The sequence below is a fragment of the Polyodon spathula genome, chromosome 20, assembly GCF_017654505.1.
Source record: "Polyodon spathula isolate WHYD16114869_AA chromosome 20, ASM1765450v1, whole genome shotgun sequence".
NCBI classification, from domain to species: Eukaryota; Metazoa; Chordata; class Actinopteri; order Acipenseriformes; family Polyodontidae; genus Polyodon; species Polyodon spathula.
The window spans coordinates 30,898,128-30,911,747 of NC_054553.1; the positions used below are offsets into that span (position 1 = coordinate 30,898,128).

Below are 13,620 nucleotides of genomic sequence, written 5' to 3' on the forward strand. Positions count from 1 at the left end.
AGGGGAGCTCTGAGAGCAGGGGGGCTGCAGAACCTGATCATCAGCGAGGAGGGTAAGACATGAGAGAGGGGAGCTCTGAGAGAGGGGAGCTCTGAGAGCAGGGGGGCTGCAGAACCTGATCATCAGCGAGGAGGGTAAGACATGAGAGAGAGGGGAGCTCTGAGAGCAGGGGGGCTGCAGAACCTGATCATCAGCGAGGAGGGTAAGACATGAGAGAGAGGGGAGCTCTGAGAGCAGGGGGGCTGCAGAACCTGAACATCAGCGAGGAGGGTAAGACATGAGAGAGAGGGGAGAGAGGGGGGCTCTGAGTGCAGGGGGGCTGCAGAACCTGAACCTCAGCGAGGAGGGTAAGACATGAGAGAGAGGGGAGAGAGGGGGGCTCTGAGTGCAGGGGGGCTGCAGAACCTGAACCTCAGCGAGGAGGGTAAGACATGAGAGAGAGGGGAGAGAGGGGGGCTCTGAGTGCAGGGGGGCTGCAGAACCTGAACCTCAGCGGGGAGGGTAAGACATGAAAGAGAGGGGAGAGAGGGGGACTCTGTGTGTGGGGGTTGGGGGGCTTCCTGTTCACTGTCTTTTCTTCCTCCTGGCCAGTAGGGGGCCCCGTCACCTTCTCTCCTGGGAACCTCAGCACCAGCAGCAGTGCGAGCAGCACACTGGGCAGCCCTGACAACGATGAGTACATCTTGTCCTTCGAGACCATCGACAAGATGAGGAGGGTCAGCTCCTACTCCTCGCTCAACTCGCTCATCGGTGAGTTTAGTCTGCAGGGGACCCAGGGATGAAGGTTAGGGTTGGGGTGCTGGGATTGGAGACTGGAGAGCTTCCTTATGAAGGGGGCCTTTGTAAGAAGCAGGAGCTTGCTTTCGTTGGGAAGGAGGCTGGGTTGACAGCAGGACTGTATACTGCTCTGGAGTCCGCACCCCCGCGCTCCTCGCTGCTCTGGAGTCCGCACCCCCGCGCTCCTCGCTGCTCTGGAGTCCGCACCCCCGCGCTCCTCGCTGCTCTGGAGTCCGCACCCCCGCGCTCCTCGCTGCTCTGGAGTCCGCACCCCCGCGCTCCTCGCTGCTCTGGAGTCCGCACCCCCTTTGTGTTGCGTCAGCTGATACAATACCAGCTTACTCACAGTGTGTATCCCAGTACTGCTCACTGCACCACTGGTACGAGTCCTTTCAGAAGCATGTTCCACACTCATGTGCTATGATGTGTTGAGAGAGGGGGTGGTGGGGCTGCACTGTGTGTCTCAATGCTGGGGCTTGTTTCTCTGTATTGATTAGAATACAGTGAGGCATGTAGAGGCAGAACTTCTCCATGACTGGGGTAAGGACTGCAGGGAGCAACTCCATTGTTCTCCCCGGGAATTCTGTATAGCTGGGCGGCAGGGTATTATAGCCGGGAAAAGTAAAATGCCTTACCTTAAGTATATAATAAGACATAGAATGTGAATCAGACGAGATTGAATAGTAATTCACCCTAATTCATACCCAGGCTACACTGCTCCATTCACCCCTGATCCTTTGCAATCTTTTTTGTGTTTCAGGCAGATCTTGCACGTCATACCACCCAATTCCTTGCTGTAAAAAGCCTTTCGCCCCCCTGCCACATAGCATCATACCCATCATCACGGTGTTTCTTTTTGTACACACCGGCCGCTCTTGCGGTTCTTCCTATTCTCTTTCTACAAGCTGCTCTTCCTTGACTGTATCGGGCTGCTCCTTTTAAATTTTTCACACTTTCTTTTTCATCATCCGTTTGGTTTGGTCATTTCCATGTTTCCATGATCGTCGCTATTTTGGCTTCAAGAATCATGGGTTATTTTTTTTTTTAGCCATCCTTTTAACGTTTGAGGTTTTCAAAGTGATTAAACTGTCTGCTTGGTTAAATGTAGTGTCAAAACAGCAACATGTGGTTCAGGTTTATTTTTCTCACCCAGCGCGCTGAAGTGATCTAGTCTTCCAGCAGCGCAATCAATCCTTATCGTTAAAGGCACACTAGCGTCTGCAAGACAGGCGGTTCTGGGTTTTTCTGCTGGGCGGTGACAGCCACTTAGCCGGGCAAGCTGGGGTGAACCCTGAGCTCTGTGATCAGTACGCTCTCATTCTACTTGAAAGCCGGCGTGTTTGTTATCCACACTGCTGCTTGCATAGTTCCTTGTGGTAGTCCTTGTAATTGTTTTAGTTACAGATTCATTATTTCGAAACAGAAGAGCACCAGAAGCCTGTGTTGTCTGCAGTGCCGTTTCCAATCGCCCTCACAAACTCCTAATGAGCACTTCTCCATGATGGCTGTTTAATGCTCTGTCTTTGTTTTTAATGTAATCTTTTCAGACTGTGTTTCATTAGTGTTTTTCATTCTGCTCAACACTATGATTATGCTAATTCAAATTTAAATGCATTTTCTCAGCACATCACTTGATTATAGATTAATTATCATATAATTTATTTTGACATACTTTCTAATTGCCTGAAGCATTTGAATAATTGCCTTTCTTCTTAAGCGGGTGATTTTATGTGGCCCCTCCCCCACCCTGCCCATGGTGCGGGACTCCTCTTGTGAGTGTGCAGGGATGGAAATAAGACTCCTATTACATAGCTGTTTTATGCATTCCAGGTTTATATGTGATTGATTAGCCACAGTGTACAGTTAACAAGTTCAGGTGTGTTTTATTAAACTCCTTGTAAAATCTGGAGTGCGTGAGGTGTGTGTGTGTGTGTGTGTGTGTGTGTGTGTGTGTGTGTGTGTGTGTGTGTGTGTGTGTGTGTGTGTGTGCGTGCGCGTGCGCGGGTTTCACTGTGCGTGTGTGTGAGGGTGTCACTGTGTGTTTGTGCATGCGTGTGTGACGTGAGGGTGTGAGCGTGTGCCTGTGTTTGTGCGTGGTGTTGAGGGTGTGCGTTTGTGAGGGTGTCACTGTGTGTGTGTGTGCAGTGTGAGCTTGTGGCTGACGGCCGCTGTGCGGGTGGTCCCTGTGTGTGTGAGGGTGTGTGTGTGTGAGGGTGTCACTGTGTGCGTGCGTGAGGGTGAGGGTGTGTGTGTGTGAGGGTGTCACTGTGTGCGTGCGTGAGGGTGAGGGTGTGTGAGGGTGTCACTGTGTGCGTGCGTGAGTGTGTGGGTGCGTGTGTGTGAGGGTGTCACTGTGTGGTGTCGTGCGTGCGTGAGGGTGTGAGGGATGTGTGCGTGCGTGAGGGTGTGTGTTTGTGAGGGTGTCACTGTGTGTGTGTGTGCGTGTGAGAGGGTGAGCGAGTGCGTGCGTGCGTGAGGGTGAGGGTGTGTGTGTGTGAGGGTGTCACTGTGTGTGTGTGTGCGTGTGAGAGGGTGAGCGAGTGCGTGCGTGCGTGAGGGTGAGCGAGTGCGTGCGTGCGTGCGTGAGGGTGTGTGTTTGTGAGGGTGTCACTGTGTGTGTGTGTGCGTGTGAGAGGGTGAGCGAGTGCCTGCGTGCGTGAGGGTCAGGGTGTGTGTGTGTGAGGGTGTCACTGTGTGCGTGCGTGAGGGTGAGGGTGTCACTGTGTGCGTGCGTGTGAGAGGGTGCGTGTTTGTGAGGGTGTGCGTGCGTGCGTGCGTGCGTGCGTGCGTGAGGGTGTGTGTTTGTGAGGGTGTCACTGTGTGTGTGTGCGTGTGAGAGGGTGAGCGAGTGCCTGCGTGCGTGTGTGCGTGTGGGTGTGTGTTTGTGAGGGTGTCACTGTGTGTGTGTGTGCGTGTGAGAGGGTGAGCGAGTGCGTGCGTGAGGGTGTGTGTTTGTGAGGGTGTCACTGTGTGTGTGTGTGCGTGTGAGAGGGTGAGCGAGTGCGTGCGTGAGGGTGTCACTGGTGTGTGTGTTGTGAGGAGTGCGTCGTGAGGGTGTGTGTGTGTGTGTGTGTGTGTGCGTGTGAGAGGGTGAGCGAGTGCGTGCGTGAGGGTGTGTGTTTGTGAGGGTGTCACTGTGTGTGTGTGTGCGTGTGAGAGGTTGAGCGAGTGCCTGCGTGCGTTGAGCTGTTTTGATGCCCAGGCTGGTGCTGCATGTGTTAACGAGCTCCGTAGCTGAAAGGGAGCGCTCGGAGCCTCTCCTCAGCAGCAAGCCTTTCATGGTTCCCCACAGTCCTTGCTTAACCTACACAGTCAGAGAAAGTGCACCATGCATACAGATCAGCAGAGCTCAGGCAGCGAGTGCTGCTCACAGCTGCCGTTCCTGTTGCAGGCAGGCAGGCAGGCTTCGGAGCAGCGGCTGCCCTCGTTCAATCTGCCAGCCTCTCACAGGGGATTTCAGGAGGTCAGCCGTTACACGTGGCCATGCTAATGCAGAGCAGCTTTCCGTATTGTCTCGGTCACGCCTCGCAAGGTTCTGCACACAGCTTGAAATGGCTTCACCGCCTCTTGAATGTGTTCTTAATGATTGCAGTCATTGTGAGTCATTCATACTGTGTGCTGTGTTGAGATGTTGTCATTTTCCTTATAGCTTATCTCTCTAGTTGTGGAATGCAAACCACCCATTGTCTTGCGTTTTCTCATTCTTGGTAGTTTGCTCCACTTGAATTCAGAATCCTTATTTGAGTGTTCTGAAGCAAGTTCTTGATGATGTTCTAGGATCAGGCCAAGTGCTCACAAGTTAGCATTTGACAGCAGTGCTGTGATCTACAGGTACACTAATTGGGTCTTTTTTGTGTTGCAGGGGTGTCCTTTAACAGTGTTTACACTCAGATCTGGAGGGTGCTGCTCCACCTGGCTGCTGACCCGTACCCCGAAGTGTATGACCTGGCCATGAAGGTGCTCAACAGCATCGCATACAAGGTAGAGCAGTGCCTGTGTGCTCTCGTCTCGGGACTGGCTTCCCTTTCTCATACTGATGCTTCTCAATCTTCTGTCTCTCTTCCTCTCTGCCCTCCTCATCCCTGGAAAATGTGAGGTGGACCAGAAGAGAGAGGCAGGAGCAGCCTTTCTCAAACAGCCTGGGCCGAGCTCTGCGTTACTGCTCCTCTGTGGGATGGAAGCAGTTTAGTTTGTGCAAAGGCAATTAAGCAGGGATGGCTCCCTGAAGCCCCTCCTTACAGGATGGCCATTAAATTAAACTCTTTCTAACTTGAGCTTTAGAAATACAGCCCTATACACATGCACAATAAAGTAGTTCTCCAGGATAAAACAAATGATTTCCTTCATTTGGTTACAATTGATATAATACAGTGGATATAACAGCCGAGCAATAATTGCAACTCTTCTCTCCAAAGATTTCCCCTCCTGATAATATTTCATTCATTTTCATCGTTTTCTGCTCAGTTTTAGTGATCAAAGCCCTTTTTTTCTGCTTAGGGTAACTACACTTCAGAGCTGCTTTCTTTTCAAGACCTCTAAAGGGTTTTTGCAGTATCTTAAAACAGAAAGACTTTCACAGAAGGCTGACATTGATCTAGAATTGGATTGCTTTAATGTGGCTGGAGAGAATATACAGGAGGAAAAAAAACTGCTGTACAGGGGAAACCTCTCGTTCACATAAAGCTGGACTCGCAAAACTATCACTCATCTGCCTGCATGTTCAAACTTCAACTGGAAAAGAAAAGTTTAAAGAAAAGTCAGCTCCCAACAAATCCAGGGGATCTGCAAAGTGCGCTAGGGCACTGGCACTTGTAATACTGGGAAGGCAGTCTTTTCTAGTTCATTCTGTGATTTGAAAGAGGAACGAGGGATTTGTGCACAGTGGTTACGGTACCCCCTCTGCGTGTTGACAGGGCAGTAATGTTTAGGTGGCTCACACAGAACATCTCTTTTGTATTTATTCACTGTTAATACAGTACTTAAGTGTGAAGATAAATATGTGTTACTGCACTGTAATTGCGCTTTGATAAATCTTATTCTCAACCCCTAAAGTGCAGCGCTGTGGATAAATGCAGGAATAAATTCAGCTATAAAAACGCCAGGGGAGGGGGGACAGAAAGGCGTAATAAATAAATAAATAAATGAAGACAGCCACTTGTGTACGTCAACTTTATTTTCACCCGGCACTGTTTATGAGAACTGGTGTACCATCAATTCCTTGTCGATAAGCAGTGTGTTCTCCCGTCCATTATAAACAGTGCAGCACATTACGATAAGACTTCATTGCGCTGTTTATAAGATAACAGCCAGCCGTTTTGCGCTGCTCTATTTGCTTTGCTGTGCTGGTAATTGCCTGCTAATGCTGAGCTCCTCTGAGCCTGTGAGATTCACTTATCTATTTTTATTATTTTTCCCAGAAATATAACACAGGATTTTTCATGTGTCTAATGTAATAGAGGTTCTGGGAGTCAGGTTATAAAACACAAATATTCAGAGGCAAACTGTTTTTAAAAGTTTCACTTGTATTGCATTAATGTCATAATCATCACAATAATTAGATCATATAATAAAATTACTTATATCTACTGCACAGTGCTAACAGCAAGCTCTGCTTCTACAGTATAGGACAATTGCTTAGTGAATTAATAATCTCTTCGGAACAGCAAAAATGGTTTTTTTTTTTTTTCCTGCTTGCACAGGAAATCTGCTGTTTCATATTCTCGCATCCTTGCTTCGCCTCCGAGTACAAGAAATGTGCCTGTTTAATTACATTACTGCATGCAGCCTATTGATCCTCTCACTAAAAGCAGGCTGTCCCATCGCTGCAATCGGATATCCTGGAAACGTTGCACTGAGAGAGGAGAAAATGCTCCGGAGGAAATGGAAGAACAACATTATTTAAAGAGTGTGCATTTCTGCAGGCAGGCCCCTTGGCTGGATCACGGGCAGAGACACAGTGGGTCCCTCTGTCCAGCACACCCTGTTCACTGCTCTCTCGCTCTCACTCCCCAGGCCACCATGAATGCTCGGCCCCAGAGGATACTGGACTCCGGCTCCCTCACCCAGTCCGCCCCAGCCAGCCCCACCAGTAAGGGCACCCACATCCACCAGGTCGGGTGAGTGCACTCCCAACTCTTTCATTTAAACACAGCCAGATCCTGAGCCAAAACCCTCCTGTGTCAAATCTAATTTAATCAAACAGGTCCTCCATACTCAGACCTTAGAGGACAGGAATGAAAGGTTTCTTCTCTGCGTGTCTGTCCTGTTCTCTCTGAGCACTGAGTCCACTGACCAGCACATGCATTCCCCTCTCACCTGTGTGTCTCCACCCTGCTGTCTGACCCCAGCCTGTGACCCTGTCCTCGCAGGACTCTGATCTCTCTTGTGTCTCCCCTGTTCCAGAGGCTCGCCCCCGATGCCAAGCACCAGCAGCTCCAGCCTGACCAATGAGGTCCCAAAGCCAGCAGGGAGAGAGCTGCCCACGGCCCGGCCCCCCTACACTCCCACCCTGGGCGGTCAGGCGCCACACTCTCACCAGTTCACCAGGACACGCAAAATGTTCGACAAGGGTCCAGACCAGGTACAGCCTCTCTCTTCTGTCCTTTAACACTAGCCCCTACCCCCCATCTATTCCCTTACCTTCCTACCTTAACATCCACCACTGACTTCTGCCCCAGAGCTCTCACCTCCCATCCCTCTCCTTCACCCTCCTGTTATGTTGAGAATTTGGCCAAATCTGTCAACATTGACTCTAAACTATAATGTTTGTGTGCATGATCAGTCCACGGCTGGGTTCATCACACAAAGTTAGGAGAAGTCATGAAAACTCCCTGAGGAATAAACCGTGACAATGCTAAGTGGGAATCTCTGTCAGAAGCTTACATACTCAGTTTACACCTAGATGAGAAGATGCATCTACCTTCCATCCCCATCCTCCTGACGCACCGCCCCCCGGTCCCAGTCCTGATGCTTTCTCTGTTTCAGGGTGCCGATGATGGGGACGAGGGGGTGGGACACCGGAACTTCATCACCGCGGCGATGCAGACAGGCCTCTGTGATTGGAGTGCCAAGTACTTCGCACAGCCAGTCATGAAGGTATGAGAAGAGCAATGCAGAGAGCTGCGAGTCTCCTCTAATCAACACTTTCACACCCAGGTCACTTTTCAGGTAGAGAATAACCCATTTGAAATAGTTTCAATGTTTTATTCAGATTCCTATATTCGAGGTTGATGGTCTGCACTTTTGAGTTTTATTTCCTGTACTTTTAGTGCAGTCTTCAGTTTTGATTGAGCTGTCTTCCCTTGACTGCTAAATAATATCTTCTTAAGCCCTACATTGAAACTCCTACTGCCCTTCGTTACGGACCGAGCCAGTCCAGGTTTTACAATGAGCTGAACCAGACCCAGTGGAGCTCAGCAGTGCTTCCTCTCACCCTGCATCTGGGGCTCGCTGTAAAACCTGGACCTGCTCAGTGGTGTCTGTACTGTAGGTATTTAGGGCCGGAGCCTGGGGGAGCTTGGCAGTTGTCAAGGAATGCTCTGAATTTGAATCTGGAATTAAGATACATTTTGAGCTCTGTCAATTGTATTAAGCAAAAGTGAATTGTAATGCGCCCCAAAGGCACTAGATTTACTGTAATTGGAAGCCTGAGACAATCATAAATAATTGACCTCTGATTGCTGCTTCATTATCGCTTGTAACCATATGGGACTGTTCTGGAAAGCAGTGAAATATTAAGGCGTTGGCGCTTTGTTAAATGATGTTTGAGTTCCTGAGATTTCGACCTGGCTTCCCAGATGAAGCACATTACTCATCTCTCAGTCATGTGTGACTCTGAACCTGCACGGCTATGTTGAGCTTCAGGTACAGGTGCGGTTAGGGTTTAAAAATCAATTATATATCAGTGACAATGCTAGGTGCCTGTATAATAAGGGTGTGCTCTTTCAGCACTAAGTAACCTTACAGAAGTTATTTTTCTTAGACCTGTATGCAGTTCTGCAGTGTTTTAAAGTAATTAAACAACAAAACAAAAAAAACCAAACAGAAAGCCAAGTGGTTCGGACTGCAACACCCGCTGTGACAGCAGTCCAGCGCCGAGGGGTGCAGGTTACAGGGGTACCTGGTGTTTCATATCAGCAGTCCAGCGCCGAGGGGCGCAGGTTACAGGGGTACCTGGTGTTTCATATCAGCAGTCCAGCGCTGAGGGGCGCAGGTTACAGGGGTACCTGGTGTTTCATATCAGCAGTCCAGCGCCGAGGGGCGCAGGTTACAGGGGTACCTGGTGTTTCATATCAGCAGTCCAGCGCCGAGGGGCGCAGGTTACAGGGGTACCTGGTGTTTCATATCAGCAGTCCAGCGCCGAGGGGCGCAGGTTACAGGGGTACCTGGTGTTTCATATCAGCAGTCCAGCGCCTAGGGGCGCAGGTTACAGGGGTACCTGGTGTTTCATATCAGCAGTCCAGCGCCGAGGGGAGCAGGTTACAGGGGTACCTGGTGTTTCATATCAGCAGTCCAGCGCCGAGGGGCGCAGGTTACAGGGATACCTGGTGTTTCATATCAGCAGTCCAGCGCCGAGGGGCGCAGGTTACAGGGGTACCTGGTGTTTCATATCAGCAGTCCAGCGCCTAGGGGCGCAGGTTACAGGGGTACCTGGTGTTTCATATCAGCAGTCCAGCGCCGAGGGGCGCAGATTACAGGGGTACCTGATGTTTCATATCAGCAGTCCAGCGCTGAGGGGAGCAGGTTACAGGGGTACCTGGTGTTTCTTATCAGCAGGCAGGGCCCAGAGCTGCTGTAAATGTGTTCATTAGAGGAGAGGGATGGGGAGAGAGGGGCTCATCAGAGTCTATTACATCTGATCCCAGCCTTACTGCACTGCTCTGATTCCCTGCTGCTGCAAAATGCAATAACGCCTCCTATTGATCCAGTGCTGGTGCTAGGAACGTGATGGCACAGGCTGTACATTTCCCCCTGCTGCTCAGTGAGGGACACACAGTGTAACCCGCTGTCTCTGTCCTCAGATCCCGGAGGAGCACGATGTGGAGAGCCACGTGAGAAAGGAGCGTGAGTGGAGATTTCTGAGGAATGCGCTGGTGAGGCGGCAGAGCCAATACATCACACAGAGAGGTGAGCACAGCTGATTACTGCCTGCACTGCACTGCCCCACCCCAGCAAGAAGCAGCACAATGGAGATTTTCATCTCGCAGTGTCTCGGAGTTCCTTGCAGGAGCAGTGGATGGAGTTGTTCCAGGATATCCCACCTCAGTGTAGGACGCCCGCCCCCCTCCACCTCCCCTTGATTCAGAGCGCTGGTAGCTCTGGATGAGTCACTGCATTTAATCTGTTTCATAGTTTCTGGCTGCTGCCTTCCCAATTTCCCCTGTGAAGTCAGACTAGAATACAAAGAGAATGGTTGAGTTCCTCACGTCAGCCCGACTCTTTGTATCTGCTTAACCCTGAGTGGGACGGTGCAATGCCAGAGAGACCAATTAATATACAGAGTAAAGACATGCATGCATATACACAACACGCTCACTAACACGTTACTGCATGCACACGCACACGCACACACAGAGACGTACACACAGCATGCAGTACAGCACGCACGCACGCACGCACGCGCACACACATACTGGGACACCCAGGACCCAGTCGCTGTCACATTACTGGGTGGGTAATCGCCTCCGCCCCCTCTGTGCTTTTGTTCTCCCTCGCTCTACAGGTATAACCCGTCTGGATGACCAGATCTTCATCAACAGGAACCCCGGGGTCCCCTCAGTGGTCAAGTTCCACCCCTTCAACCCGTGCATCGCTGTGGCAGACAAGGACAGCATCTGGTAAGGGTCTGATCTGGCATGGTCATCCACAGGGATAGCGAGTCACAGTGAAGCACAGTGAGCAGCTCCCTAACCCCAAGCTCTCTGTCCCTTCCCCCCTCCGACACACACAGTTTCTGGGACTGGGAGAAGGGAGAGAAGCTGGATTATTTCTACAATGGGAACCCTCGCTACACCCGGATCACTGCCATGGAGTATCTCAACGGGCATGACTGCTCCCTGCTGCTCACAGCCACAGGTAAGGGAGAGCTCAATGAGGAACACACCTGTGCAGGTAAACCAGAGAGCAGCGGGCATGTGAATCGCTGTGATATCTGTGTGGGGAAATAACCCTGTATAGATCCACGGTTCATTCTGTGCTTTACAAATCCACCAGTCCCAGGCGCTGGGCAACCCACCGTTTTAACAGGACAGGTTTTAGAAAAGAAAAAATAAACTTTTGTATTGTCTTTATCTGTACTTGCTGGGTGTTTTAAAATCAGTACACAAAAAGCTAAAATGTCTGTATTTGTGGAGGTGTAAATATATGTGTTCAATAAAGCCCTCGAAGACAGTTATATTTTCTATTGTTTTCTTATTTTTTTTGCCTTTCGGCAGACGTGGGGGTGGTGAGGGACCTGAACTCAATTCTGATCAGACTTAAAAAGCTGCACAACCCTAATAAGTAATGCATCCAGCTGCAGTATGTGTGGACAGGAGTGTTAAGATACTGCAGTGGCAAGAGTCTAGTTTCAAACACACAGCGTTGAGGAGCTTTGGATCAGAACACACATTCACTCTGAGAGCCAGAGGGACACGGGACTGAAGAGCTGTGGATCAGAACACACATTCACTCTGAGAGCCAGAGGGACACGGCACTGAGGAGCTGTGGATCAGAACACACATTCACTCTGAGAGCCAGAGGGACACGGCACTGAGGAGCTGTGGATCAGAACACACATTCACTCTGAGAGCCAGAGGGACACGGCACTGAGGAGCTGTGGATCAGAACACACATTCACTCTGAGAGCCAGAGGGACACGGGACTGAAGAGCTGTGGATCAGAACACACATTCACTCTGAGAGCCAGAGGGACACAGCACCGAGGAGCTGTGGATCAGAAAACACATTCACTCTGAGAGCCAGAGGGACACGGGACTGGCCAGAGGAAGGCACTCCACTGCCCTGTAGAGGAGCAGCTTTGCTCCCTGCTAGTGAAACCCTCTGTGTGTGAGTGAGTGTGGTGATGAATTGCTAATCAGCCTGTTCGCTAGCACAGTAAAGATGGTTGCCTGGGGCTCATTCCGTGTTCTGTGAGTTGGAATCAGTTCTGTATAAATTAGAAGAGGCTTGTTTTCTGGCTTCCTGTTTCACCCACCACCCTGGGCATCTGTGCCCAAGGAAGGAGTTTATTTCTGCTGAATCACGGGGCAAACAAGCGAGTGTGTGTGATGAGCGGTGCAGGCAGGCAGACCTACTGTTAGATGCCTTCTTGGGCTGCAGTTTGATAAGGAACAGTTTTCCCAAACATTTTTTTGTAAAAAAAAATAACAACCTTTAAACTGCAAGCGATCTTTCTTTTGGGCTACAGTGCGGTGTTCTGTTTGGAGCAGGTGGAGTGAGTAGATGCTGGGATGTTGTTGAGAGATGCAGAGCCAGTCCGGCGCGTGAGATGCTGTTGTGGATGCTGTACTGTAGCAGAAGTTAACGGCTCTGCTCTCAATCTCTTCATAAGTGTGCTCTGTGCTCAGAGCTTCATTGCACTTCTTAGTTATAGTGGAGAAACAAACCAGCTTCCTCACTGTGTTCTTTTTGTAATTGATTTTTAAGCTTAGTGTTTCTCAGTCTTCAAGCTTGCTAATTGAAATTTAGATCTGTTCAGACACCGAGACGCACTGTCTAACATTTCCATTAACTTCATATGAGTGAGCATACGTTAGTCGATCTGGTATTTGGCTGGAAAACTTTCATGCATTTTGTTATGTTAATTAAGATACATTAAATAAAAACGTTTCTAATTCACTGTAATGATTTTGTATCTTGGGCATTGGGGATTTCACTGAATGTTAAAGCCCACATTACAAATCCCTGAGTTAATCCCGGAGCAGTGCAGTGTGCTGCAGGGATGTTTTGCACTGGTGAGACACTGCCTCGATGCATGGTGCTGCAGGGATGTCTTGCACTGGTGAGACGCTGCCTCGATGCATGGTGCTGCAGGGATGTCTTGCACTGTTAAGACGCTGCCTCGATGCATGGTGCTGCAGGGATGTCTTGCACTGGTAAGACGCTGCCTCGATGCATGGTGCTGCAGTGATGTCTTGCACTGGTAAGATACTGCCTTGATGCATGGTGCTGCAGGGATATGTTGCACTGGTAAGACGCTGCCTCAGTGCATGGTGCTGCAGGGATGTCTTGCACCGGTTAGACACTGCCTTGACGCAGAGTGCTGCAGGCCTGAGTAGTGATTGCAGGATCTCTGCATGCGCCAGGGCTTTGCAGTGAAAGGCTCTCAGGATTTGTTGCCTGTTTCACAAGGTGATCCTACTGGTACTGATCAAACCTGATCAATGGGAAGAAACTTTAAGCTGAGCTTTTCATGTACAGATTCGAGAAGGCTTAGCTCGGCTCAGCTCCCTAATCAGTGCAGCTTACTGAGAGGGGCTGTTTTCCAAGCCCCGGGGCTGGAGACAGCAATTTGTTTGCTCTGCGATTCTTAAAGTTAATGAGAAGGATGCGTGAAGGCGAGTAAGTGATACCCTGTGATACAGTATAAGAGGAGCAGGAGGCACCAGGGCTCCCCTGGAGTGATTGCAGTTAACTCTTTTGCTATGGAGGGGTTTGCTAAGTGCAAATAAGAGGCTTCACATGTCAATACAGGTTGTGATGCATGAGAGATCAATAACCTGATCAATAAGAAGCTGCTTGATGAGATTCTGGGATCAATAAGCTACTAACAACCAAACGAGCAAGATGGGCCGAATGGCCTCCTCTCGTTTTGTAAACTTTCTTAAGTTCTTAACCCTGCAGC

At 49.9% G+C, this 13,620-nt stretch overlaps 1 protein-coding gene across 1 annotated transcript in view; it reads left to right on the forward strand.

Moving 5' to 3' along the window:
• The window catches only part of LOC121295471 (regulatory-associated protein of mTOR), a gene marked incomplete at its 5' end in the record, with an annotated part of 50,181 nt that overhangs the window by 22,128 nt on the left and 14,433 nt on the right, over positions 1–13,620 (forward strand). The window contains 8 exons of the mRNA XM_041220106.1: positions 592–750; positions 4,640–4,758; positions 6,790–6,893; positions 7,180–7,357; positions 7,762–7,872; positions 9,798–9,903; positions 10,499–10,613; positions 10,727–10,851. Coding sequence (XP_041076040.1) covers positions 592–750; positions 4,640–4,758; positions 6,790–6,893; positions 7,180–7,357; positions 7,762–7,872; positions 9,798–9,903; positions 10,499–10,613; positions 10,727–10,851 — 1,017 coding nt within the window. The remainder of the gene's footprint in view (positions 1–591; positions 751–4,639; positions 4,759–6,789; positions 6,894–7,179; positions 7,358–7,761; positions 7,873–9,797; positions 9,904–10,498; positions 10,614–10,726; positions 10,852–13,620) is intronic.